Consider the following 27,415-nt stretch of genomic DNA (forward strand, 5'->3'; position numbering starts at 1 on the left):
AGATTTGCACTTTCATGACCTCGGCATTGCAAAGTAGGTGAACTTACCAACTGGGCTACCAATTGTTGTTGGCTAATTCAATCCAATTGTGACAACATGATACGTGTAGAGACGGCGTGTTGACTTTACTCCCAAGTCTCGAGCATTCAATTTAGTCCCCAGTTGAATGAACCACAAAAAGTACAGAACTTAAAAACTTGTTGTATAGAAATATTCATGAACCAAAAGATTTAACACTTTTTCTATTGAAAGACTACTTGTTTCAAATGTCTATACTACATTGGTAATAGGTACACTATAGAGATGTTAAAATTCTCATCTTAGTCTTTATCTAACAATAAGTAAGACTATGTCCAAGTCAAACATCAAGTTCTTGCAATTGAATATCTTTATCAATCAAAGGAATATAATCTCCAAGGTAAATACACCTCAAGGTGTTCGTCAAAGCAAGACTTCTCGATCTTCTCATGATGATATGATTTGCAGACGAAGTAGACGATTGTCTGAGTTACAAGAGCAAAGTGAATCACAATTGACAAGAACAAGAAGCAAAAGCTCCCAAAAATCGTCTTACCTGCTGTCCCGAGCCACTCATTATGAACAACCAAATTTTCATAGGCTATGTTTATAGCAAAGAACAAGATTTGAAGCTTAATGAAGATACCGAAGGCGATCCACATCTTACCCTTTATCAATTGTTTGCTCCTTTTCAAGGCTTTGAGCCCATATGATTCTTCTAATACCGATATTGCGCTCGCTAGATGCCAAACCACACTGATATAAACGAAACCGATGAAATAAAAAATCGATACAACAAGAAGAAATGTTTCAAAGGTAGCTCCATTTCCATAATCTCCAATTGTGAGAGCAACCAAAGTTATAAATAGAATTGTCAACAAGTTGTACACAAACATTATGAAGAAGTTCCAAAATAAGGTGATCATTAATCTTTTCCATACTATAGGAACAAAACTAATGACTTTCTTCAAATTGATTTCTTTAGAAGTATAGATACAAGCAATGGTGTAAACCACGGCCGAAGTCGAAAGTAAAGAAAATATGAGTAGAAACATCAAGTATATTGCCTTGAATATCCAAAAAGTAGTCCATTCTAACGATATTCGATCATGTATTATATTGTACACACGAGTACGAGGTTCGGTTTTTTCATTTGTATCTTCGATATTTACGATGTTGGGAAAGAGTAATTCGGATATTTGGAGTTGTCCTAAGAAAATAAAAGATAGAGGAAGGATGAGAGAAATGGTGATCTGTGAAAATATTTTTCTTCTTGATAATATGATGTTATAGGATTCTCTATATATGCCATGAAATCCCAGAGATTGGAGTTCTTCTGGTTTTACATCCATGATGATCAAATCTTCAATTGAGAGAGATGGGGTAGAATGTTGAATGAGAAGAAGATAGAGACAGCTATGTTAGAAGGGATGGGAGGACTTGGAATTTTCCAAGAAAGAGTGAAAATAAAAACTGAAACCAAACAAAATTAGTTGCAATTTTCTTTTCATATATTTTATTTATAGGTAAGAACTAAGAAGAGATGATCACACAAATGACAGCTCCTATGGGTTCTCTTAGAACATGCAATTAACTACCCTTTTAAATAACATTTCTAAATTCTAATCCAAGTATTTCATAACTGAAAATCCTAGTATTTGGTTAGTTTAATAGACATTTTGTTGTCACTAATATAGAACTTCACATTCTTAAATAAAAACTTAATATGATTTAATTGGTTGAGACATTTGTCATTGCTGCCCAAAATATCAAAGAACCAATAATGGAATTATTAAATAATGGTGGACTCCAGCCCGGACGCATCCAGGTTAGCAAAAACAAGAATTCCAAATAGAAAGCCCACCATGGCTACTAGCCCGCAACCAATAGAAGAGAATTCGGGAGCGGTGGGCTTTGAATACAGTCATTATTAGGGGCGGCCGGGCCCAAAGAAACCAAAACAGTCGTTTTGAGTCTGGACGTAGTCAAAAGCCTTATATATCAAATTACGTATGTTATTTTGGAATCAATAATTGTCTTTTAAACAGATTTATGACATGAATTAAGTTATATCTTAGTGGTTCAAGAGCTTAGACCTTGTACAAGAGGTCAACGGATCGAATGCACTTTATTTTTTCTACCAAAAATCATATAGGCCCTAAATTTTAATTCCGCTTGGGGCCTTCCACATGTTCGGGCCGGCCTTGTTCATTATACGATATGATAATAAAAGTCAATCAAGAAAAATAGATAGTAAAAGCTTCTTCAGTGATATTCGTAATTTAATATTATTCAACAATAAGAAGCAAATGAACGGAAAATTTTCTTGCAAAATTATGAAACGTTATTTATTGTTCATCATTATCTTCCTTTCTAAATTTTTCTTTCCCCGTTTGAAGCTATATTTTTTTTTAACGTTTCTCTTTCTATAACTTTTTTGTTTCTCGTTGTTCTTTTACCAAATAAAAGTTATTTTTGAAGTATTGTTTTTGTTTCGTCACAAACAACTGTTTTTTGTCTACCAGTTTGACCAATAAAAACTCTTGTTTGTCTACCAAACTAGAATTTGTCTTGAACAAACTATTCGCCTAGAACAGACTGATGTTTGTCTTAAAGAAGGGATGTTTGTCTTGAACAAACTGTTTTCTGGTCATTGTTTTTTTTCGTTTTCCCTTTTTACTCTTTTCCAGGTAACATGTTTCTCCCTTCAGTCCAACAGTTTGTATTGAGCAAACAATAATTTGTATCGAACAAAACAACAATTTATAACGAACAACAATTGTTTGAAAAAAAAATACCTGATTTACAGAACATCGCAAACATATACCAAAAACATTAAATATGCACCGAAAAGAATCAACACAGATAAAAAAACATCATCAAATATAGATCAAAATAGATAAAACGAAAATACTAGATTAAGCTTCATCAAAATTCTAAAAAGATCGACAAATATCATCATAACCCATAACATAACTGATTTTCTAGAACATACAGCAATTTGTAGAAACAAATAAAAATTTGTAGAAAATAAACAATTGTCCGTAGGAACGAAAATCTTTTAAACAAGATCGTGGAGCATAAGAAATGACATCAAAAATAGGATTGACAACAAGATTGTAGATATACTGTTAAAACTGACACATATATGAGATCATGAAAACCCAAATCATCAATTGAAAAAAGGGTTACTTTCGTTTTGGCCCCCATAAGTGTCTGGCAGTTCGATTTGGCCCCCAGGAGCTAAATGTTTTACTAAGTTATCTTCGAAGGCCAAAATGAAATTATTTCTCAAAAAAGACTAAAGACATAAAAGCCACATCGCCTCTTTCTTTCTCCTCCTCACCTTATCTCTCCTCCATCACACCACCTCCGCTCCACCTCACCTATCTTCTCCGGCGAATAGTCGCCGGCCGGAATAAAAAATTCCGGTCAGTCACCTTTACCCTTAAAAAAACCTTCTTTTTTCTCTCTTCTTCTTCCTCTCACTTTTCTTTCTGTACTCTCTCTTTCTCTTTACCATTCTCTCTCTCTACCTACTGTCCGACGAAGGGAAATGAGAGTAAAGAAAGAGAAGTGAAAGGAATGAAGTTTTTTTTTTATGTTTTGAAGGTCGACGGAAAAATTCGTCGATCGACGACCTTCATCAGAAAAGATGATGAGATGGACATATGACATGGAAGTGAGATGATATGAATTGATGAAGTGGAGGAAATAAGAGGAGGTGAGGTAGCTTTGTCTTTTTACAAAAAAATTTAGAAATAATTTCATTTTGACCCCCGAAGATAATTGATGGGCCTAAAAAGTTACCTAAATAGGTTTCCACCCGCAAGTATACGGGCGTCAAGTAATAGTTCCGGTAAGACCGGTTCGTTCCTCCGAGACTAAGTTAAACTAAATTCTAACCTTAAAACTATTGGGATTTTCAAAAGTGGTTTGATGAAGGTAAAATAAAAATATAATATAAAACTCAAAAAAATAAATAAACAAAGAAATAAGTCGGTATTCAGAAAAAGGGAACCTAGGGTTTTCGAATCCGTTTTCCTAACAATTCTAAGGACAAATTAATTTTGGTCTAATTCGATAGTTCTTTGTATAACTCAGGTTTTCAGTCCATGAACGGTCTAAAAAACCCGGAAGATATTATCATTAAAATAATAAAAACTGTAATAAATTTATCATTAGAATAATTATTTAAACTTCATCTAAAACCCTAGATATAAAGGACTTAGCTACTCATGCTAGAAACGATAAATATTTGAAGTAATAGAAGAAAAAGAAGAAAGAAACTTACTTTTCTGCGCTTCTCCCACCAAACAGACCCTTAAGGAATTGATTTCCTTCTGTTTTTCCCGGAAATCTGCCAAACGCACCCTCTGGGAAAACGATTTTCTCGTCTTCCCGGAAATATTTTCCTCTCTGGAAATTTATTTTCTCACCTTCTTCAACCTCCTGTTTCTCTCTTTATCTTTAAGTTTCTTTCTCTTTTCTTAATCTTTCTGTTAATTCTCTCTCTCTATCTCTCTCACAAAGACAAAGTAATTAAAATCAAAGAGATATAAAATTGAAATAAAAAATTACCTCCATTAAAGCTCTCGGGTTTCTCTCTCTCTCTACAATATCTCCCTCTTTCTTTCTCTGTAAAACTCTCTATCTCTCTGTAATCTCTCTATCTCTCACAAATAAAGAAATTACAATTAAAGAGATAAAACAAAAAACAAAGAAATCGAAATATGAAGATGGTGATGATCTCGGTTCTCCCTCTTTCTCTCTCTACTGTTCTCCTCTGTTTTTGTTCTCTAAAACCGATCCCCCCCTCTCTTTCTGTAATCTTCTTTCTTATATAGACCCCCAAAAGATCAATTCAAATCTCGGCCAAAACAGGTTTGATCTCTTCCTCCAATATCTCTCTCTCTCTCTCTAAACCGAACCAACAATATTCTTCAATCTTTCTCTCTCTAATTCTGTTTTGATTCGAACAGAAAATCACCTTTAATCTCCTCTCTCTCTAGTGTATAGACCCGGCAAGACAAATTCGAGTTATCTTGAATTTGAATTTTGAGAGAAGATAATGGAGGGAGAGAGAATCACGTACTCGGTTTTGGTTGATAAGAATGAGAGATTCTGTGCTTCGCGGCTGGACGAACGAAGTTACAGCTCATGCTTTAATCCGCGGCCACGTTACTTGATTTTATTTCGTCCGTTAGATTACTTCGGGTCGCGCAAATATCTCCGTGTACCTCTAGCCGTGACAGAAGGTAGCCCGCGACTTCTCCGGTTCGTACGATTTCTCGCCAGATGCATGCCACTTGTCCTTCTTGACTCTTGGTCCACCAAATTTGACCCGAACTTTGACTCGTTCTAATTTATTCATCCGGACTCCGATTTGACTTCTGTTTTCGCCTACGGGTTTGTCTTGGACTCTACTTTCCATCCGATCACTAATACTGACCAAGAAGTCATAATCAACAAATGACCAAAATGCCCCTAGTCTATATTCTTTTCGACTTTATCCGTTTTGCACGCGTAACTCTGTAAAAAGGTACCTGAACATAAAAGAGAGTAATTCGTGAGAGTAACTGCTCTAGAGAGACTAACTTGCCTAAATTAAGAGACTCAGATGGGACATTTCCATGTCTCATCAATAATTTGGTAAAAAACTTGGCCCTTGGGTCAAATCGAACTGCCTGACACTTATGGGGGCCAAAACGGTGAGTTGATCAAAAATTGGGAGCCAAAACGGAATTAATAAGATCGTACATCATAGATCTATGAAACCGATATAAAAAAGATCATTAAAGCAAAAGTATACCATAAATCTACTTTTTGAAAACCGATACAAATATCAAATCAGTAAACGAAATCATTAAAAATCCAATATGGTCTGACCACTAAAAAAATCATTAGAATATCAGTATATCACTATACCTATCCACCTAAACAAATATGGAACCATTTTAATATTCAATAATGGGTTCTGTAATTTTGGAAACTAACATGTAACATAGATGATTATTTAGGAAAAGAACAAAAAAACTTCACTTAAATACACTTTTTTTTTTTGATGAAAGGAAATACACTTCGTATTTAAAACTACAATTTTTTTTTTTTTTAAAGAAAAAACTACAATTCAAACAACATTAAATTAGTGTGGCCCAAATTTAAAAGTAGGTGTGTCATCCTACAAATATAAATTAAATACTTTATTGATTAGTGAAAGATGCCTTAAATCTTTAGGTATGAAGTGACCTAGTAGTATTTAAAGACTATCTGTGGCTGAGAGATGTATACAAGGAGATAGGAAGAGAATTAATGGAGGGAGAAAGGAGAAGTTATGGAGATCATGTTCTTGTTATTCCATATCCAGTCCAAGGGCACATAAATCCCATGCTCCAATTCTCCAAGAGACTACTTCACAAAGGTCTTAAAATCACATTAGCCATTACCAACCATGTTGCCCAAACCATGGATGCTAAAATCGGCTCCATAGCAATAGAAACAATATCCGATTACGATGAAGGTGGCTTCCTGCAAGCATCTAGTGCCGAAGCATATCTCGAACGTTTCCAAGTCATCGGTTCCAAAACGTTAGCGGATGTTATTGAGAGACTACAAAAGTCAAGTAATCCTATAAGTTGTGTAGTTTATGATCCATTTATGCCATGGGCTTTGGAGGTAACCAAAAAGTTTAACTTATTTGGAGCTGCATTTTTCACTCAATCTTGTGCGGTTGCTAGTATCTATTACAATGTGTACAAAGGTTTAGTGACGGTTCCAGTTTCGAATGGGACCGTTTTGGTTCCAGGATTACCACAGTTAGAAGTCCCCGATTTGCCATCGTTCGTTTCAGGTGTCGGACCATTCCAGTCTGTATTAAGTTTACTTGTGAACCAGTTTTCCAACATTGACAAAGCTGATTGGGTTCTCTTCAACACATTTGACAAGTTAGAGCTTGAGGTGAGTCCCTACCTATGAATCAATTTTTTTTAAAATAAGTTTTGTTATAGTGAAATGCTTTTTGTCTCCTATGATCTTACTCAGGATTCGACTTAGATATTGATGTGAGATCTTTCGGACGACATAATTTTGTCAATTATTATATTGAATATCTCAATACATTAAGTAAGACTCTAAGTAAAACTCTCGTAATCTAGACTTCGAGATTCTATTATACTTCGGAAAAAAGAAATGGCCCACAAGAGCAATTAATTAGTGTTGCTTTCCTTTATTGACTTTTTCAATATCTTTAAATTTTTAATTTGAGTGGTGATATTTTTAAGTCTTTCCTTTTTCGATCTTTTTCGAGAACATGAATTAAATATTATAAAGTTTAAAGTATCAAAACAATACCGTTTTAATTATCATAATATTAAAAACAAAACAAAATATCCAATTCATTACTTAAACTATAGTTTGAACTCTATGACTCTGTCTATTAGTCTATATCTATACTCTATAGTTTGGATTAAAGGTCATAAGACTAAGGTGGTTTATGAATGCTGTGAAATGTGAAAACTTCTTGTACCTATGTAGGTATTGAATTGGATGGCAACATTATTGCCAGTCAAGGGAGTGGGACCAACCGTTCCCTCGGTGTACTTAGACGGACGACTTGAAGAAGACAAAGATTACGGATTAAATATGTTTGAACCGAAACGAGACACGTGCATAAACTGGCTAACCACAAAGAAGAAAAACTCTGTCGTTTATGTATCGTTTGGTAGCCTCGCAGTACTAAAGGCAGAGCAAATAGAAGAAATTGCTTGGGCCTTATGGGGATCTGGTCACAACTTCTTGTGGGTAATGAGAGCTTCAGAGGAAGACAAAATTCCATCCAAATTTCTCGAAGAAATGTCGTTTTTGACTCCGGAGGAATCGAAAGGATTGGTAGTTACGTGGTGTCCTCAGTTAGAAGTTTTGTCACACCCGTCTGTGGGATGTTTTGTGACTCATTGCGGGTGGAATTCGACACTAGAAGCGTTAAGCTTGGGTGTACCAATGATCGCTTTGCCTCAGTGGACTGATCAACCGACCAATGCAAAATGCATCGAGGATGTCTGGAAAGTAGGAATTAGGCCTAAAGTCCAAAATGAAAATGGGATTTTGAAAAAGGAAGAACTAGAGTTATGCATAAGAGAAGCAATGGAAGGGGAGAAAGGAAAAGAAATGAAGAAGAATGCAAGCCAATGGAAAGAAATAACAAAGGAGGCTATGAATGAGGGTGGAAGTTCTGATCATAATATTGAAGAATTTGTAGCTAAGATCAAATTTATAAGCATATAAGTTTTTTTCGTAGCTAGCTACATTTATTTAATGTTTTGGTAGCTGAAAATACATCATATATCTCTCGGCATATCATTCACGAGCAACTACGACTACTTGTTTCCCAACGTTGCGACCTGTGAAGAGACCTACAAATGCAGATGGTGCATTCTCAAGGCCTTCAACCGTATCTTCCAAATAAACAATTTTGCCTTCTTTCAAGTGCTTCGCCATCATTTCGTGGTACTTGGGGTAGAGGTGATAGTAATCCGGGGCTACAAATCCTTCCATTCTAACACGTTTTGTGATAAGATAGAACAAATTTTGAATCCCATCAGGCTGCTCCAAATTGTACTGAGAAATGAATCCGCTGGCAACAATACGTCCATCAGGTCTCATGATTGGTAGAACTGCATCTAGCATCTTACCTCCAACGTTGTCGAAATAAATGTCGATCCCCGTCGGGAAGTACCTAATAAGGGTAAATACATAATGATTAAGGTTCCTTAGGTTGATAAGTCTCCTTCAAAATCTAACTTGCAAATAATACGTTGCCTCAAGCTTATGTACTTCTCAGACATAAGCTAGCTAGGAGCCTTTTTAATGTGACATTTCATCGATCGATCAATAATTATAAATTTCAATATGTATGAGGACATATACTAACCTTTTTAATGCAGCATTGAAATCATGCTCATTTTTATAGTTGAAAGCATCGTCAAAACCCAACTTGTTCTTCACCAAATCAACCTTAATTTTCAAGTCGTGGGAAGAGAAAAACTCAATCAACGAAGAAAAGCAAAACAAAAAATATAGCGAATAATGAAGAGAAGAGTAAATAGGTAGGAAGTAAGTACTTTATGGTCAGAACCAACACTACCGACGACATAACAACCCATTAACTTTGCGAATTGTCCTACTAAATGTCCAACTGCACCACACGCAGACGAGACAAACACAATTTCGCCTTTCTTTGCTGATGACTTCTCATAGAACCCAACACAAGCAGCTACTCCAGGCATGCCTATTATCAATTGCATTTCTTCAGTACAAAAGGAAAACAAAAACATTAATAAGCAGGTAAATTAATTAGCTAGGTCATAGGATGGCACATACCAAGGATTCCAATATAATAAGAGAGAGGTAGTTGTTGTGTACAAGTAGTTTTGATTTTGGTAAGAATGTTGGGTTTGTTCGCGGTAAGATCGGTTTGTGGTTCGTGAATGAGGGTGTACTCTTCCCATCCGGTGAACCCCCACACGTAGTCACCCTCGTCGAAGTCTGGGTGTCCAGAATCTATTACTTTTCCTACACCATATCCACATATTGCCTGCAAAATGCACATACGATTACAAAATTATAATACAACGAAATATACATATGATTAGAGAATCTACATTAACAATAATCACTGATTATTATTACTTAAAAATCAATGAAAACACAAAAAAAAATATTTGATACAAGAAAAAGAAAGACTAAATGTGATATACCTAATAATCTACATTATTATTATTATGATTACTGAATATACCTATTAGGTTAAAGGAGGATTGTAAGAAAAAGAAAGATAAGTAGAATGAGATTAAGAAAAAGTTGAAACGTCAAATGTGTAATTTTGTTATTTTAATTATTTTTGGCCTCCGCATCAAGAGTCATGGTGGAACCAACTAACCTACTAACTACGTAGAAGGCTAGAAGTCTTTGTTGAGGGCATACTCGACAAGAGTCGGACAGGTATTACCCAATTAGAAACGATAAGATTTCAACTCTAATTTTTTTTGGCCAGCGCTTTGGGGAAAGCTAAATAGTTTCCGGAGTGTGAAGACTTGGTAAAAAATTGGTCAATTTTGTTTGACAATTTTATTTAGGGGGAAAGCAAAATAGCTTCTCCACCTCAGCTCTCTCTCTCCACCTCACTTCTCTCCCTCCACCTCATCTTCTCTCTCCACCTCATCTTCTCTCTCTCTTCTCCGATTAGGCCGCCGGCCGGAAAATTTTCCGGCCAGCGACCATGAAAAAAAAAAAATTCACTCTCTCTCTCTAGAAACTCCGGCGAAGGGGTTTCCCTTCGTCAGAGTTCCGGTCTGTTCTTCAACAGGCCAGATCAACAGACCAGTTCCGGTCTGTTGAAGTCTTCAACGGACCGGATCTGTTGAAGAACAGACCGGAACTCTGGCGAAGGGAACCGGAGTTTCTAGAGAGAGAGAGTGAGTGAAAAAAAAATTCCCCATAAAATATTCCGGTCGGCGACCTATCGAAGAAGAGAGAGAGAAGATGAGGTGGAGGGAGGTGAGGGGGAGAGTTTTTTTATTTTGAACCATATTCCCCATAAAATATGTTTCCCCGGAAACTTTTCAATTAAAATTTCACACCCCGAAAACTATTTAGCTTTCCCCAAAGCGCTGACCTTTTTTTTTTTTGAATTCTACGTTCAATAACAACCCACTCAAACTGAAACAAGACCGGACATATAGCCCAACATGACAATGGCCTAAAGCCCAACTACATTATTTACACCCTAATAATCCCAATCAAATAACCAAAGATTCCACCTTCTCTGGGATTCGAACCTGAGACCTCCAGAGATTTCTGGAGTTAATGTCAACACCTTGGGCTACCAACTGTTGACGATTTCAACTCTAATTGGGTATATTCGACATGAGAAAGACGGGTGCACATTACCTTACTTTAATAGGTGATTAATTGATACTTCTGCGATTTAAGGTCTAAAATATTTATTCTATGTTAATTATATTTTAATTATATCATTTGAATTTCACACTTAGTAAAACATTCTTAATTGATGATTAAAATTTATTTTATAACAATTTCGAACATTTATTGTAAATTTCAATAATTCGATCATACATCTCATATAAATAAGTTGGTTAAACAACAACCGTTATTGAGAACCGATAAATGATAGATACCCGCATTTTTTATTGATTCATGTTTGTGATCTTTGTATTATAAAATTGGAATTGCTAGGAATCATAACCGTATAAAAATGTTCCGTTTATGGGTAGTGTTAAAACGGGAACTGCGCCATTGACAATTTGACACCACCACCTAAAATGTCTTTATTAAAATACAATAGTTTTGTTGCAACAAAAGTATATAATACAATATTTCTGAGAAAGACTATTTTTTGAATTACCACTATTATTAATCTTTTGATTATCATATTAGACGACCCTTGAAGAACGAGCAGCTCTATAATATAAAGGGGAGGAAAAATAAATGTCATACCGAACCAGGTGGGAAAGAGGAGATGTAGTGATCATGAATTAGATGCATTCGAGTTCGCATATAAGGATCACAAGACAAGTAGAGGTTCTTTACAAGAACTGAATTGGATCCTTGTGGAACTTTCAACATTATTGTTCCTGTTCTAATGACCATGTCTGTCTCTTTTGGCATACCAATTATGTAGTCTTTCAATATCACCTGTTTGTTCCAAACTTCACTTCCATTAGCCATCCTCTCTTCTCTTTTTCTTCCCTCTCTCTATTTTCTCTTATCTCTACCAACACACAAGTAGAAATGAGAGGCTAAACATGCATCTCCACTCGAAGGGATCCATTTTTAAAGGAAAAAAGAAAAGAAACGTTCTAGTACAAGACCTTTCACTTCAAAGGTCAGACTTCTCCGTCGCTCATTATAAAACAAGTTACTAAGAGCAACTTCAATTCCAGCCTGACTTAGGCCTAAAAAATTATTTTTTTATCCAAAAGTTTAAGTCTCGGTTCAGTCTCACGTATTTGAACTATTTTCGAAATAATTTAAAAAAAAAACTAATTTAATTTTAAAAAACAAAAAACTTATTAGATTTTAGAAAGAAAAAACAAAACTAATTGGATCTTTTTAAAAATAAAAATAAAATTTGAGGATAATATATATTTTAAAAAAAAAATTGGGTCATTGGATGTGATCCAGTGATGGAGAAGGAATGGTTGCATGACTGTTGGGAGTCCCAATGGTCATGCGACCACCCCTTCAGTCGACACAATATGTTGGGTCGGCTGAAGGGGAGAGGTGGGGCTAAACCTCACCTCAGCAGCTCAGCTTCCTCGAACCCATGATTTTCAACAGGTTCGGGCTCAGCTCCTTCGAACCCAGGTTGGAGCAGTCAGCTGAGATCGAAATTCTGAATATTCGGCGTGGAGATGCTCTAATAAGTGTGGTTGCCACTAACAAATTGGACTTGTCTACCATGTGTTTTCCGTCTACATCAAAAGACATAAACTTATTTCTTGTTTTTCTTTTTGGGAATTAATATCGAAATTAATCCAAATAAAACTGTCTTATTAGTGTAAAAAAATTACAACATAGTTGAAAGGCCTATAGACATAAAGTCAGACAACAGTGGGTATAACTTCTCTTCACTTATAAGTAGTGTTTTTAGTTATTTTGTAACCCTAACATCCAGTACCATACTCTATTTATCTTGTACAAGTTTGGTTTGTTTTCTCCATGTTTCAATGTTGGCGAAACATTCGTATTCATATAATGGTTAATGATCATCATTATTTGCAACGGAAATATAACCATTGTACTTATTTACTTTTCAATTCTGCCATTGAAGATTCTGAAAAGCAAATAAGAACAACAAGCATGAATATAACAGACATACGGCAGAATTGAAAAGTGGGTCTCTATGGTTCACATGTACAACAAGTTGTGAAGGAAATCAATGATCCCTACATGTCACTAATAAGAGAATATTTTGGCATCCTAGAAGTCTGATTGGCCTTTTGCCACGTCTTTTTTCGAGAGTGTAGGAATAGGACAACCACCTCCCCAACTTTAGAAGAGGATGGACCTTTCCGTACCGAATAGTGGGAAAGGGTCATATCGATAGAGAGGTCCACCCACCCGCCCCAATAACATGTGAAAATTGTGGAAGGAAGTGTTATGTGTACCGTAGATATTGATTTAAGATTTGTAAATTTGAAGACATTCTAACACACTTTCATTGAAAGACAAAAAAGAAAAATCAAAGTTTGACTACGATTTGGACCGTTTTTTTACCTGAGTGAGTCTGCACGTCAAAAATCAAGATTATTTTTGTACACTTAACGATTCCCAATTGTGGAAGACTCCATCAATAGATCCTCAATGACAAGGAGAAAAAAGAAGAATAAAACATCCACGACATATAAAAATTGTCACAAAAGTTGAGAGCAGAGTTGGAAAACAAAATATATTAAGAAAAAATTTTCCTAAGACCATCTCCCAAGGAGCACTTAAATTAAAAGTCTCTAAGCGACATTTAAGATTTTTTGAGTTTTTCCAACAAAAAACTTAATTTGAAGCTTAACACGATGTGGCAACACTTAATTATAAAATGTATACCGAAGAAGTTGAACTCAACGCATGACCATTTGAGTTTCTTTTTAATTTTGCAGTGGAGATCCTGTTGATTCTTAATGAGGCCAAAACGGCATGCATGCCAGTCTTGCCTAGTCGTCATTAGGCCGAACGGAAAAATTTTACAACTCAAGACTACTTTTAGATTCTCTCCAAGATCGTCAAACACCGTGGCTTACTCTTTGGCAAAACACAAGTGAATATAATTATTCCTTTGGATATAATAGGCACCCTCTAAGATGAAATAATGGTGGTACCTCTGAGTGTGCTTGTGTGCGTGTGTGTTTGCTTTACAGCGGAACAAATTTAACAACCCCAATATAGAAATAAAAAATATCTAATCTCATATTCATCCTCTATTACCCACCAAACACCTTACAGTAAAATATCTAATAACAGATCACAAACAAAAAAGACAAGCCTCGACTAGACCAGCATTTATAAAAGAAAAAAAAATATACGAAACAAAAGAATATAGAAGGCAGCACAGATAATGGTGCGAAACCGAGAAATTCTGAATACTGAAGTTCAAAAACAGAACAAGACAGAATTATATCAATGATTTATATCACAGTCAGTGTTTATCTCTCCTTTCATTCTTCACTTGTATAAACAACTTGGGCTCGAAAAGTTTTGGCAACTCATCTGCAAAAGAATATACTTTATAAGTAATAGCACAAAATGAGTTTTACAATTGTAACATTTCACTAAAGGACTTCCTTTTCTTCATTGATTAACAACCTATAGATCCCGGTCTGGTTTCAATGTACTGATAACAGTACATTTAGAGAGAGACACTAAATTATCTCATTCATATAAAAGTATAAAACAACCCAAAGTTGGCTAACCACAAGTCATAATTTAGTGATTACCTTCTAATTTCACCTCACATTTTGTCTTATTTTGATCATTCTCTTTAGTGTAGCGAGCCAGAAATTGCATTCGTCCCACTCACTTGTTGTCAGAAGCACCTGTTCAAACGTCATAACCAATCAAGACAAGTAAGAACATTTTGAAATTCGTTCTAAACATGTGGACTTGCCTCTTCAGGTAGAGCACTATTTCTATTTTTTATTTTTTAACGTAGTTAAAAGGAGTGAACTTTCAAGGTCTCACCTGGATCTGCAAGGCAGTACCAAAATCGCCTTTGTCCAAAGCTTGGCAAAGCTGAGCAAGCTTATCTGCAGCATTCTTAGATATGTCCCCACTGTTAAGCTTTGCAAACAAAGCACCGATTTTCCTTGAATTGTCTTCAATTTCTCGCTTCTTAGCTGGATTTGCACGTGCACCACCAAGTGCTTCTGATGTCTCCATGAAGAGTCGGGTCAATGTACTGATAACAGGTTTTTGATGAGCTGCAACATTTGATGCATTAAACGGTTAGATTATTAGAGGAGGTAAACTAGATCAATAAATTCTAATTCCAAACAGGCAATTCCAAGCAACTTTTTAGCAAATGGCATAATTATTCACATTGAACTGCATATTAGTCACTACGCAGATAAGGGGCTAGCAGCCAGCTTAACCGGGCTAGCAGCCAGCTGTGCTTATATACACTTTAAAAAGTTCCACTCCACGAATAAATAAAATCCAGAACTTAGATTTTCCCTCGTGCAACAGTTTCATCATTCATTTGGCTATTAAATGCCGCTAATGGTGTCATCAGTGCTCAGAAGCTAAAGCTTCCAATGTTGAAAATGACTGGTAGCTGTCGATCGAAGTGAACTTTCTACAATTCTCATCCAAATAAAAGGAAACAAGGAAAAAACTGAATAATTATAAACCTACCAGGAACTTTTGATGTGTCAACAGTTTGTACAGTAGGTGGTGGAGTTGCAGGTGTGGGAGCTGCAACCACTTGCGCAGGCTGAGTAGGACTAGGTGGTTGCATTGGACCACCAGCTGAAGGTTTTGGGGCATATCCGGCTGCATTATTGTTTACTGCCATAAAACTCCTCTGTGCTTGAAAAGAGGTTGGACCCTGAGAAAATGTATGCCCGGGAACTGTACCCACTTGAGCTGCAGATGGACCAGATGGAGGTCCTGTAGTTTGATATGTTGTACTAGCACCTCCCTGAAATGAAGATCATAATAATGTTTGACTGGAAAGAACAATAAGAAAGTTGAAATCTGACAATATTAACAATGATAAATACAACTGAAGGAAAAAAAATTTATTATACTGACAGCATATATCTGTGAACCCAGTGTTGCTTGTTGATGATACTTTTCTGCGTCTCTTAGAGGTCGGGAGTCTGACGGGACATAAGACTTTACGGATGTCGGAGCAACAACCATGGGAGGGAAGTTTGCCTGAAGAATGAAAAAAAAGAATTACCAAAACCTTACAGGGACATGTGCCATCTCTTTAACATAAGCCATAAGGGATAAATCATGAAAGAATCTATAACAGTTCCAACACGAAGATTTCGGGATATATGCATAAATATAGGGACATAAAGGCCATTAAAGGGATGTTTAGTCGATAGATGAGGATGTTCCCTGATCATACAGATTATCATACCTAAAAATTCCCTCTTGACACTTAAAACCTTGTCAAAATGGTGATCTAAATATTACATTTTGTTACATATTGACGGATTTGTTTGGGTAACAAGTTTTAGAGTAGGATATATGAGGTGATGAACATGGCTATGAGAACATCCACACCAAAAATTAGCCCTTGAATTATCTCTGTAGGCCACACAGAAAGAAGTGGTGGAATATTGGGATAATAGCCCTTCAAAATATTATGTGTTTGTGTACCGATACCATTTTGGCTCAACGAGTGGAAAGTACCTGTGTCACTGGAGGAGTGGGTGATGGTACAAATATGTTGGGTTGAGTTGCTGCTTGCTGATAGGGAGTAGAATAACCTCCATATGGCTGTTGTTGATAGTAAGTAGCAACAGGCTGAGGTATCTCTTGTGGATAAGGAACACTAGCAGGAATCTCCTGTGGTTGCTGCTGAAATTGCAAAACAAGTAAAGAAAAAACATAAAAGGCTTGCAGAGACCATAATATTTAAGTGAAGCAATAGGATCCAGGCGTTAACGAAGTAACTTGCAATAAGATATTGATACTAAACACAAAATTAAGGCACCTGATAATAATTCTGGGAACCATTCATCCCTGCAAAACTAGATGGATCAGCACCATACCCCGATTCCTTAGGCAGTGAATTGTTTTCAAATGGTGACGCCCTTTGCGCTTCAGTCTCTGTAACAGAAGCAGGTAAGAACCAACACCTATAATAAAAAGAACAGGTGGCGGTAAAATGGATTATGGAACATCATTGGGTTGTGGCTCACCTAAGTACATGAAACGAAGTTTAACATTAGCTACCACCGTAAGTTGCAAAAATTACCACCCAATAATCCCCAAAATGCCACCACACAATATCAGAACAGTAAAAAACTAAGACAGCTAATTCCAATACAAAATATAAACGAGATAACAAGCTAGAAGAGCGAATTATGTTCAAATACAAATGCAGCCAACATATGAACATCATAATATAAAGTATCGGTCAAGAGTGTCCTCTAATGTCAAGCACAAGTCTGTGTAAGTCTCCTCACCTGCCAAAATTCTGTAAATACCCTGTTTTTACTACGTGGACTTTTTCTGAGTAGTCATTGATAAAGAGTTACTTACAAGTTAAATATATCATTTGGGAAAATTGGACTCAACCATATGTATGACGTAAAAGATGAAGTAGACTTTACTAACATGGGTACCCTCTAACTCTATGATCAATCCAAAGGAAGCAGATCTAAATTTTTAAGTGATATCAAACATCAATAATGGTTGCGCTTGCGCATACTCTAGCAAACAATAGGCAGGCGTGCTAGGCCACCTTTGGAAAGATTAGATGGTCAGAAATTTCACAGTGAAATTTTCTTTTCCGTGTATGGACGTTTATGAATCAGTCCAAACATTGATTTGCATAATTTCTGGATTACGTGAAAATTTTCTGATTAGCATTGTAGGTACAGATATCTATCTTCAGTTTTTTACTTCTCCTACATTCATGTGGTGATTATTTCATTTGAGAAACCAGTTAAACAGAAAACCAATTCTGAATAAAGATGTCTACAACGATTTCGAGGGGAGAAATCACCAATAACTGATCTTATATTTTAAAAGAACTTAAAGCATTAGCCACCAACTAGCTGCTGCTCAAAACAATTTACTTATTGATATAACCAAGATGAGAAAGATCTAGGAACAAAAACTAGTATTCGTATAAATATAAATAGACTACATAAATAGAAATGAGCTTATAAAAAATATAAAATAAAATAAAGGAGAGAAATTACCTTGTGCAGAAAGGGCTATACGATCTCGTAAAATTGAGATATCCTGAGACGATTCTTCAGAACCCAAAAGTTTCAAGTACTCCAATGCTGTTGTCAGAAGACCTTGACTTGCAAGTAATTCAGCGTAGTTTTCAACAAGCTTGGACAACGGTGCGCTAAATCTCTTCTGTCCAGTGGCCGAAGCAAGGATGATAGTCTTCTCCATTAAGTCCTACAAAAAGAAAACATGGTGTTACTCTTACAAATTAATCACATCAATGTGAACATCGTGTAAAATATCAGAGATAAAAATAGCCTACTTGGAGAAGGTCAACGTAGGATCTCCCTTCAGGCTCGTGCTTTAGGCTTCTTGACCAAATTTCCACTGCTTTCTCAACATTACCAGCACAAATATAGCAGAGTGTTGCAGCAAGTGTGTTACCAGCAGCCATTAATCTCAAAGCAAGGCTATCACAAAGCACAGTCCATTCTGCCCTCTCCGCAAACTGCTTAAAATTGACGGTGAAAACATGCAAAACATAAAAACAGTTTCTAGCTTCTAAACAATATAATGTTCCAGATATGCTGCCTCAAATAAAGGTTCTATTTTCCTGTAAGCATCTTTGTGTTTTCATGACAAAAACCGATACTAGTCCCAACGAATAGCTGGTTTCCTACAATATTTAGTTCATCCCACTGAAGAATCTTCGTATGAAACAATCTCCAGTTAATACACAAAAGCATAGTTTCACTCAAATGTTCGAAAATCGGCGCCTAGGCCCAAGTCCAACTGGTCGTCTGTTAGGAGCTAGGCGCCATTTCACTGATTTGCCTAGCAACGAGAGGCTAAATCCATTTCCAAACCGAGTGAATCCGGAACCAACTAGCCCGAGTTGGGCTAGTTGCCAATTAAATCGGTCGGGCCTTATCTACTTTCTTTTTCTTTTTTGGGGGGTAAACCTTAAGGATTAGGGTTTCTTCTAAGCAGCTCCAGGCGCTTGTAGGCTTTCTCTCTCTAGCTTAGTTGTTTAGCTTTGTAGATCTTGATCCAGCAGCTTCTTTCTTCTTCTCCATTCGAATCTCTCTCTGTAACTTCCTTCTAATTTCCAACCAAGCTAGTTAAGATATCTTCTCCACTTTCTCTATCTAGTTATATTCAGCGTTTTTTCTGTTTGAAGTGTTCTTCTTCTCCAATTGACTTACTCTCTCTAGTTTTCTTCGTCATTTTTTTTTCTGTTTAGGTCCTCTTGGTTATTTCTTCTTCTGAATTTATACATGATTCTTTTAAAAATAAAATTATACTATCTTTAATGTCTAAAGTCTAAACTAGATTTACAGAAGGAACTTTAAGTTTATTAATGTTTGGATTGAATTTATAAATGAAATTTCTACATTTGACTTCTTAGGTTTGTAATTGTCATGTAATTTATTATGTTTAAATTTGAGTTTCTTATATTGAAGAGTCTAAATTGCATCTTTATACATATGAGTGTATATATGATGTATACATGTGTGTTTATGTGTATATATATACCAATAAAATCTGACTAGTCCCGATAAAATCCGACTAGCCAATAGTCCTCACTCAGTTAGCCGACTGGTTGATCGTCCTTAGTTGGCCGACTAGTCCCCATTTCTAATTTTTCCAGCTTACTTTCACTTTCACAGATCCCTTTTGACATACACAAATCTAACATAATGTATTGCCGGGAAAAAAAAAAGAGGACAACTAAGAAATGAAGAACTTACATTGCAAAGAAGAGCAAGCGTTTCTTTCCAGGAATTCAGAGGCCTGGTATTGACAAGGCTCATGAGATCATTTTGCACCAGGGCTGAGACAACCTGAAAATTTAGTGAATGAAAAGAATGGTATGTGATCACGTATCTTTTGAATACCTGAAATCTGGAATCTAATAAGCGCTACGAAATAATACATCATGTGAAAAATATACAGATGAAAATATTGAATAAAAAAGGTCTTACCTTTAAGTAAGATTGATGACTCTTCTTTAAGTACTGATCACGTGTGCTCTCCCACAAGGAAGCGCCACCTAGATGAGCAATAACTAAAGCATCTGCCATTCTATTTTCAGATACACACAAAGAAACTGCTTCCTTGTAGTCTCCAACAACTAAAGCACGCCGAATGCTATCATCAGAGGAAGTGGAGTCACCCTCTCCGTTTCCATCCAGTTCTTGTTGACTTTCTTCCCCGTCTTCAGCAGCAGCAACATTATTGGGAGTACTCGATGGAAGCGTATCAGCTTTAGGACTTTGAAGGTTGTTGAAGAAATCTTCCTCATTATCAATTGTCAGTAAACTCTTATTGACAGTCGTACCTGCTTCATCAGTTATTCTTTCATCAAGACCAATATCATTGATTTCCTGAGAAAGCTCATCTTGAACTTTATCATTACGTAAAGTGAAACCAAGGTGAGCAAGTAGCTTTGTCCGAGCTGTCCCATCATCTTCAAGCATAACCTTCAAGAAGCCCCATGTTTCTCTATCATCTTCAGATCTATTTCAAGGAAATAAATCAGATGACATGTCATATACATCATTGTAATTTAAAGAACCAATGTTGCTGGACTATGAAGATGAAAAGACAGCTGGTAATACATTCTATATAGGTCACCTACTTTGACTCTTCAGATTTTTTATCACATAATAATCTCAAGGAAGATTTCTCTCCATCTCGAATTGCCGCTTCAAACTCAGTGGAGCGGCTAACCAGACTGTCTTCAGTAACTAAGTTGTGCAAATAAATCTGGAGAACAAAAACAAAAATGAGCTACCCAGTGTCATGGAAGCATATTAAAGCTGAAAAGTCGTTCATCACTTCTACCTCAGAACTACCAGTAGGAGCACTTGCAGCTGACGTGCTAGGTTTAAAGGAAGCAAGCTTCCCTCCGAAACCAAAAGATACCCCCACTGGGCATTTCATCCACTTTGGAGCTCTCAGGTTTACTGAGAATAGTTGAAATCGGACAATAAAAAGAAAGAATCAAAGAACAATCATAAACTTGTAGAGAAAAGAATACTAACAAGAAACGTGCAAGGAATTAGGTGAAAGGAGATAGATTAACATTTAGAAATGGCACAAAAGATTAGCTTTAAGCCTTCAAGACGAAGAAAAAGTTACTAAGCAAGTATTTCTAAGATATTATTTAAGATATTCAATATCCAAGTTTTATAACAAAATAATTACTTTTCTTAAATGCAACAAACAAATATTTCTTGAGACTGTCTTTCTTGAAGAACTTAACAAGACAAAAGCTATGAAAGCCTACTAAACCTAAAGACGCATGGTTTACCTGCACCAAAAGCAGCTTCTCCTGCATTTAATCTGCTGCCGGCCTGCATCAAGGACAATGTCATAAGTATATTGAACAGTTGCCCCAGGAAAACAAGAAAAGGCACAACATATGTTTAGATAAAGTGGTGCTCTTTCAATTGAAACATAGATGACTCTAGGCATTTCATCTTTCATAATATTGTTAAATCAAGACACGTACACTTGTATTGTTTCAAGCTGGTTTTCCCTACCCTTTCTTTGATTTCTTCGGAAAAAAAAAGTGATCGGGATTGGAAGTGGTCCAGTAGGGTTGGGATTTAGAATTTCTCACAAACTTCAATGCTGGGGGCTTGAAGAGTTTAACAAGCTGTTACCAACGTTAAACAGGGTGGTTCCAAAATTAGAGGGTGACCCGCCTGTTTTGAAATGTAATCTGAAAGGCAGATTCTCAGTACGTCTTGATATGTAGCTCTTGCAGGGGGAGAGAAAGCAGTGACAACTTTTTACGACAATAATTGGTTTCAACTTCTTCCCCCGGGAGGACACACTTGAGAAAATTGATGCTTTCAGGCGTAAACAATGGTACGAGATGAAAAACATAAAAATCGAGAATTGAGTTAGACCATTGAACTCCTAGGTTGATCCATACACGGTATAGTAACAATACCTCGACGTTATAAATGCCAATTTTTCCATCAAAAGAAGAAGCTGAGACCAATCCAGGGATCTTAGGATACCACTGGACGTCGAAATTCCAGTTCGTTCCAACAGGCAATTCACTGACGATCTGCACAGCGTTGAACAGAAACCACATTTTATTATCAATGGAGCAATGGTTGAAGACTAAAACAGACCGAGCAAAGAATGGTAAAGACAAAACATAATCAAACAAAATAAAGGTGCAACTGTTGAAACTGCTTCAAAAGTTGAGTGAACATTTTTCTACCTCTCCACTAACTGTATCCCAGCAAATAGTTCGGTTATCTTTAGAACAGGTGACCAAGAAAGAGCTGTCCATAGGACACCAAGACATTGCAATTACACCTGCACAGAGAAGTAAAATAACCATGATATAAAATCACTTCCAAATAAAATGTAAACAGTAACATACTCTAATTGAGGTGCAAAAGAAGAACCAGATTTCAGGAAAACTAAAAAAAACAGCAGCAATTGGTCAAAAGACTCAAAACTTCATAAGAACACAAAGGTGGTCACTATGTAAGAAGTTGTCTGACCAAAAGTGTTTTTTTTTGCTCGATGCATTAATAATTCAGAAAAAAGTTTACGAGCCAATCATGTACTGCTTTTTATCCAGACCTTTAGTGTGACCAACGAACTCTTGCAACGGAGATATTGTGTTCCTCATGTCCCAAAGCTGTACATAAAAGATTTAGTAAATAACTGAACCTAATACAATATATTTATAAAGTTAAACCTAAAACTCTCTACAAGACTTTACTTTTAAAGAAGGGGAATTATCATCATCTGATGCAACAATAAGTTGAGTGGCAACATCTGGATTCCACTGCAAAACTGAGCAACGTATTCTATTTGGATCCGTGAAACTGTCAGAAGCAAGTACAGCATCAGATTGCCTAATGTGTTGGAACTGGGTGTGCCAAAGTAATTCACAATCATGATGATAACTTACCTGATAACTGGTTTTTGCCGATTTATATCCCAAACAACTGTCAAATGTTGAAATAGTTAGAAATTAATATGAAAGCACTCCTGGCTAGTATATTACAATACAAAGAAAGTAAACAACTCAAAAGTATTGCCTACTCACCAGTTGACCCATTATAAGACGTAGATGCAAATATATGTCGAACTTTGTGATTCCACGATAAGAAAGAAACTTCACCTTGTGCACCAGCCCCAACACTCTACAGAAAGTTAATTGTTTGTCAAATCTTGAGAAATATTTTATAACTCTAGAAGTAAGGCAGAAATATCTCACTTCATGATATTGTTATATTGCCATGTTAAACTGTCAAACAGTGAATATTTCATGTTTACTTGGAGGATATCAACGGCACCCATTCACCCAATGGCAGTTAAATTGAAACCACTTAGACGATCTATAATTAATAGTAACTAACTAATTATGCCTTACGTATTCCCTCTACCAATGAGTTATGCTGTAGATCTAGAGTTGAGAAATAGTGAAAAAAAGTTGAAGTTCTTCATTGATTTTTTTTTCTAACATGTTCTTACAAGGTAATACCCTAGATAAATACAAATAATCTCTAAAGACTATTATATCCTACAATCAACTATATATTTACACACACACACACACACACACACACACACACACACATATATATATATATATATATATATTCACATACAAGTCTGGAGAGTAGATATTCGAAGCTCCAAGCTTGTTACACATACTTTATAACTGACTCTGACTCTGAGCCTTGGTTAAGATATCTGCGAGTTGATTAGAAGAAGAGACAAAAGGGGTGCACATTTCTTTAGTTTGAAGTTTAGACTGAATGAAGTGACAATCTATTTTTATGTGCTAAGTACGCTCATGAAAGATAAGAGTGCTTGCTATATGAATAGCAGCTTGGTCATCACAATAAAGAGGAGTTGCGCTTAAAGAGGAATAGCCAAGTTGCGCTTAAAGAGGAATAGCCAAGTTCTGCTAGAAAAGATCTCAGCTATACAAGCTCACAAGTGGTATGTGCCATAGCACGATACTTTGCTTAGGCACTAGATCGAGCAACAACGGATTGCTTTTTACTCTTCCAAACAACTAGGTTACCCCCACCAGAAGTACAATACCCTGTTGTGGTCCTTGTGGAGCGTCTATCAGACGAAGATCCTGCCAATCCGCATTTGTGTACCCTTTAATGTTCAAATATCCATTTGGGACGATATAGTAAACCACGACCAGATGCCCCTTTAAGATATTTGAGAATCCGATCACTGCCTCAAGATGAGGACCACGAGGGGAGTCATGAATTGGCTAACAACACTCACAGCATAAGATATATCTGGTCGCGTGATAGTCAGAACGGTCCCATTATTGCTATTGCTCGTGCTCTTTTACTGCAGATCCAAATTTTACTGGGGAGATGTTGTTATGACTGCAGCTTATCTTTTAAAGTGTATGCCTTCTCGTGTGTTCCAAGCTAATACCCTAGATAAATACAAATAATCTTCTAAGACTATTATACCCTTACATCACCTATATATTTACATAGATATATATATATATATATATATATACAAAGTTACAAACACAAGTCTTAACTCCAACAAGTTTAAACAAAAATCCCTCAAATGCCAGAACCAGACCATATGGAATTGTTGATCAATGACAAAAGAACAACTAAAGCAATATATTACGCAAGGTAGACAAATTTAATCCTAATAGCCAGATATAAGAAGTTAAGAACTAACTTGTTTAACAAAATCTAGTATCACTTGGTCCCAATAACAAACTGCAACATTTTTTTTTGCTAAATCTAATAATCTATTACCAAGAACCTGTCTGATTTTTCATTACTTCCCAATTCGAATACATATTAAAAACTAATGATGTATATGAAATGTTCCATCTTAATCAGAAGAGAAATAGAAAAATAAGAGCTCAATCCTTTGAATCGTAACTTCTAATATTTCAAAGAATCGAAGTATAATCTTTTATAGTTGAATTCCTCTCCATTTAACAATTCGATCCTCACATTACATGGAAATGTTTTCTTTTGCTACTTATAATCTTATATATTCCTCTAAAACGATATTCCAAAACTAAGAGAACATCATACATTAGTTTGCAATTGAAAATTGTGTGAGCTTCAGCCAATGTATGTACCTTGAGAGGTGGGTAGAGAGTAGGTTCTGCCGGGTTTTCCAGGTCCCAGATGCAAATTTCTCCTCCATCAGCCCCAGATGCCAGTAGATTGGGTATATTGGCATTGAATTCCAAACCACGAACCTATGCTCAAAACAAGGCAAAGAGATATATACATTTCCAGTTTAAAAACAAGTTACCCTTTGTAAAACGTCCTCAATAGGATGAAAGCAATAGCCCAGGGAACTTACAGATCCCGAATGCTTCGTTAGACGTCCAACAGGAGCACTCTCAACACTATTCGAACTGCAAAAACACAATATTTTCTTTTCTAAAATTAAACTAATCAGTTTATGAATTAGTAATGCAATCCGTACTAGTGTAGTCATTATACTGTTGAAGCCAATTTATACATTTCTACAATTTGCTGTAGGGGCTTTAAGCTAATATAAAATATGATATTTCGGCTTCAGGCTTAGTTTAAAACAAAAACAAAATGGTTGCCAAAGTTCAGTTCAAAAGAAATGTGACTGTAATATTTTAAGGAGTTTGCTACCACATTGAAAGGTGTACAAGCCCTAGAATGTTATTACACACATTTTGATTTCAAATCAATAGTTCACAAAAGCACAATATGATGAAATCTTAAAAGCCAGTTTTATAGTATTAGTGCTTCAAATTCATTCTCCAAATAGAACAGGTATCAACAATGAAATGAATCTGGCACAATTGAAATTAGACAAATTTTACATAACTAATCATTAAATGTTCTAATTAAACATTAGAGTGGCAGATTAAGCTGATAATCTAAAATTCAACCAAGAAACAGAATTAATAATGTTAATTTTTTAGCAAATTAAAACTGAGTGATGAACAAACCTGATAAGAGTAAGTGGATTCCAGATGCCGATGCTTCCATCAACAAGTCCTCCAGCAATGAGTCCAAGAGCGAATTCCTCACTACCAAGTTTAGTTTTTCCCCAAGAAAGACGATTGAAACGTTCGGAGCTTGGGCATTTACCAACGACGGGAAGTTCCTGATCGTCGTTTTGGAAATCAAGTTTGAAAATTTCGAGATTAGCTGAAGAACTGAAGGACATATCAACAGCCCCAGCCATAGTACCGGTGGCTAAGTATGGAGAATCCGGCGAGAAAGCGACGGAAGCCGATCTATTGACGCTCTTTATGCACGCCATGGTTAACAGAGATCTTCCTCTTCTTCTTCTTCTTTTTCTTCAGATTGAAATTGAATTTGGTATAGATCTGGTGATGAAAACCAATCTGTCTCAGTTAATTAGGGATAAATCTAGGGTTTTTGTGTTTATGTTTTTCTTAATACAAAGGAGTAACTCTGAAGTAGATCTGAACGTTATAAAAAAGAGAGCAGCTTATATCAGAAGAACCAAACAAGCCTCCCTCTCTCTTGCAAAATCAAGGGTTATTTCCCAAATGGCCCCTAACTTTGTGACCAGCTTCCCGCCTGGCCCCTTACTTTACGAAAAATACCCATATGGCCCCCTTCCATTATAACACCGTCACTCTCTCTCCTCCATCATGTTTTCTCTCTCTGCCAAGTCACGCCACATCATCTTTTACGTCACCTCATCATCTTCTCCGGCATGGGTCGCCGGCCGGCCAATTTTCCGACGGCGACCTTCAAAATTTTTTTTTTTTTTTTTTTATTCTCACCTCTCTCTCTCTAAACTCCGGCGAAGGGAAACCCCTTCGCCGGAGTATAGAGAGAGAGAGAGGAGAGAAAAAAAAAAATTTAGAGAGAGAAAAAAATTTGAAGGTCGTCGGCCGGAAATTTGGCCGGCCGGCGACCCATGCCGGAGAAGATGATGTGGCGTGACTTGGCAGAGAGAGAAAACATGATGGAGGAGAGAGAGTGCGGTGTTATAACGGAAGGGGGCCATATGGGTATTTTTCGTAAAGTAAGGGGCCAGGCAGGAAGCTGGTCACAAAGTTGGAGGCCATTAGGGAAATAACCCCAAAATCAAATGGGGTTTGATATTAAGATTAGGTGCTAATTACAACATAAATTATGACGTCCACAAGAAGACGTGGCTTCCTCTCTTTTGCATGGGTGACATCAAATAAACCCAAATACTAATAGATTAGAGAATCTCATAAAGCAAAACTCAAAAAAAAAAAAAAATGTGTCTCTTTAAGATTATTATTATTTTTTTTTTTTTTTTTTTTTAAGGCAAGGGAAACATTTTCCATTAATGAGTAATAAAATCACAATGTTACATGAATGATAATTCTTATTTCTCTCCTCTGAAAACTTCATGAGAGTTACATACCTTTAAATGCAAAGTGCCTCATGAAGGGAAAGAAATTGGACCAGACACAGAC

General features: G+C 36.2%; 3 protein-coding genes and 1 pseudogene across 6 annotated transcripts; 1 reads left to right on the forward strand and 3 right to left on the reverse strand.

Moving 5' to 3' along the window:
- Window positions 1–358: 358 nt before the first annotated feature.
- LOC147539523 (uncharacterized) lies at window positions 359–1,370 on the reverse strand (annotated as a pseudogene).
- Window positions 1,371–6,240: 4,870 nt separating this feature from the next.
- LOC147539524 (UDP-glycosyltransferase 74F2-like) lies at window positions 6,241–8,329 on the forward strand. Its single transcript, XM_086639608.1, has 2 exons — window positions 6,241–6,975; window positions 7,552–8,329. The coding sequence occupies exons 1-2, from the start codon at window positions 6,331–6,333 to the stop codon at window positions 8,299–8,301; spliced, it is 1,395 nt and encodes a 464-aa protein (XP_086495734.1). The 5' UTR covers window positions 6,241–6,330; the 3' UTR covers window positions 8,302–8,329.
- Window positions 8,235–11,968, reverse strand: LOC147539525 (2-alkenal reductase (NADP(+)-dependent)-like). The gene is made up of 5 exons (XM_086639614.1): window positions 11,533–11,968; window positions 9,397–9,610; window positions 9,138–9,304; window positions 8,948–9,030; window positions 8,235–8,752 (listed from the first exon to the last, which is right to left on the reverse strand). Exons 1-5 carry the CDS (start codon window positions 11,761–11,763, stop codon window positions 8,374–8,376), a joined length of 1,074 nt encoding a protein of 357 aa, XP_086495740.1. The 5' UTR covers window positions 11,764–11,968; the 3' UTR covers window positions 8,235–8,373.
- A 2,008-nt stretch (window positions 11,969–13,976) lies between these two features.
- Window positions 13,977–27,339, reverse strand: LOC147539526 (protein transport protein SEC31 homolog B-like). Of its 4 annotated transcripts, none has more exons than XM_086639604.1 (24): window positions 27,047–27,339; window positions 25,937–26,479; window positions 25,309–25,363; window positions 25,079–25,201; window positions 23,036–23,132; window positions 22,898–22,934; window positions 22,706–22,811; window positions 22,564–22,621; window positions 22,193–22,290; window positions 21,914–22,033; window positions 21,266–21,308; window positions 20,797–20,918; window positions 20,591–20,718; window positions 19,935–20,469; window positions 19,701–19,793; window positions 18,272–18,457; window positions 17,973–18,183; window positions 16,757–16,872; window positions 16,453–16,620; window positions 15,841–15,966; window positions 15,442–15,727; window positions 14,770–15,008; window positions 14,539–14,624; window positions 13,977–14,298 (listed from the first exon to the last, which is right to left on the reverse strand). In XM_086639604.1, the coding sequence occupies exons 2-24, from the start codon at window positions 26,251–26,253 to the stop codon at window positions 14,295–14,297; spliced, it is 3,354 nt and encodes a 1,117-aa protein (XP_086495730.1). In that variant the 5' UTR covers window positions 26,254–26,479; window positions 27,047–27,339; the 3' UTR covers window positions 13,977–14,294. The 4 variants fall into 4 exon arrangements, with proteins under 4 accessions (XP_086495730.1, XP_086495731.1, XP_086495732.1 ...); XM_086639605.1 differs by having other exon boundaries at window positions 14,526–14,624; XM_086639606.1 differs by having other exon boundaries at window positions 14,526–14,624; window positions 16,453–16,617; window positions 27,047–27,165.
- Between the last annotated feature and the right edge of the window lie 76 nt (window positions 27,340–27,415).

This window comes from Eschscholzia californica, unplaced genomic scaffold (assembly GCF_041429995.1).
Source record: "Eschscholzia californica isolate CP2 unplaced genomic scaffold, dmEscCali1.0.p SCAF_5, whole genome shotgun sequence".
Lineage (NCBI taxonomy): Eukaryota > Viridiplantae > Streptophyta > Magnoliopsida > Ranunculales > Papaveraceae > Eschscholzia > Eschscholzia californica.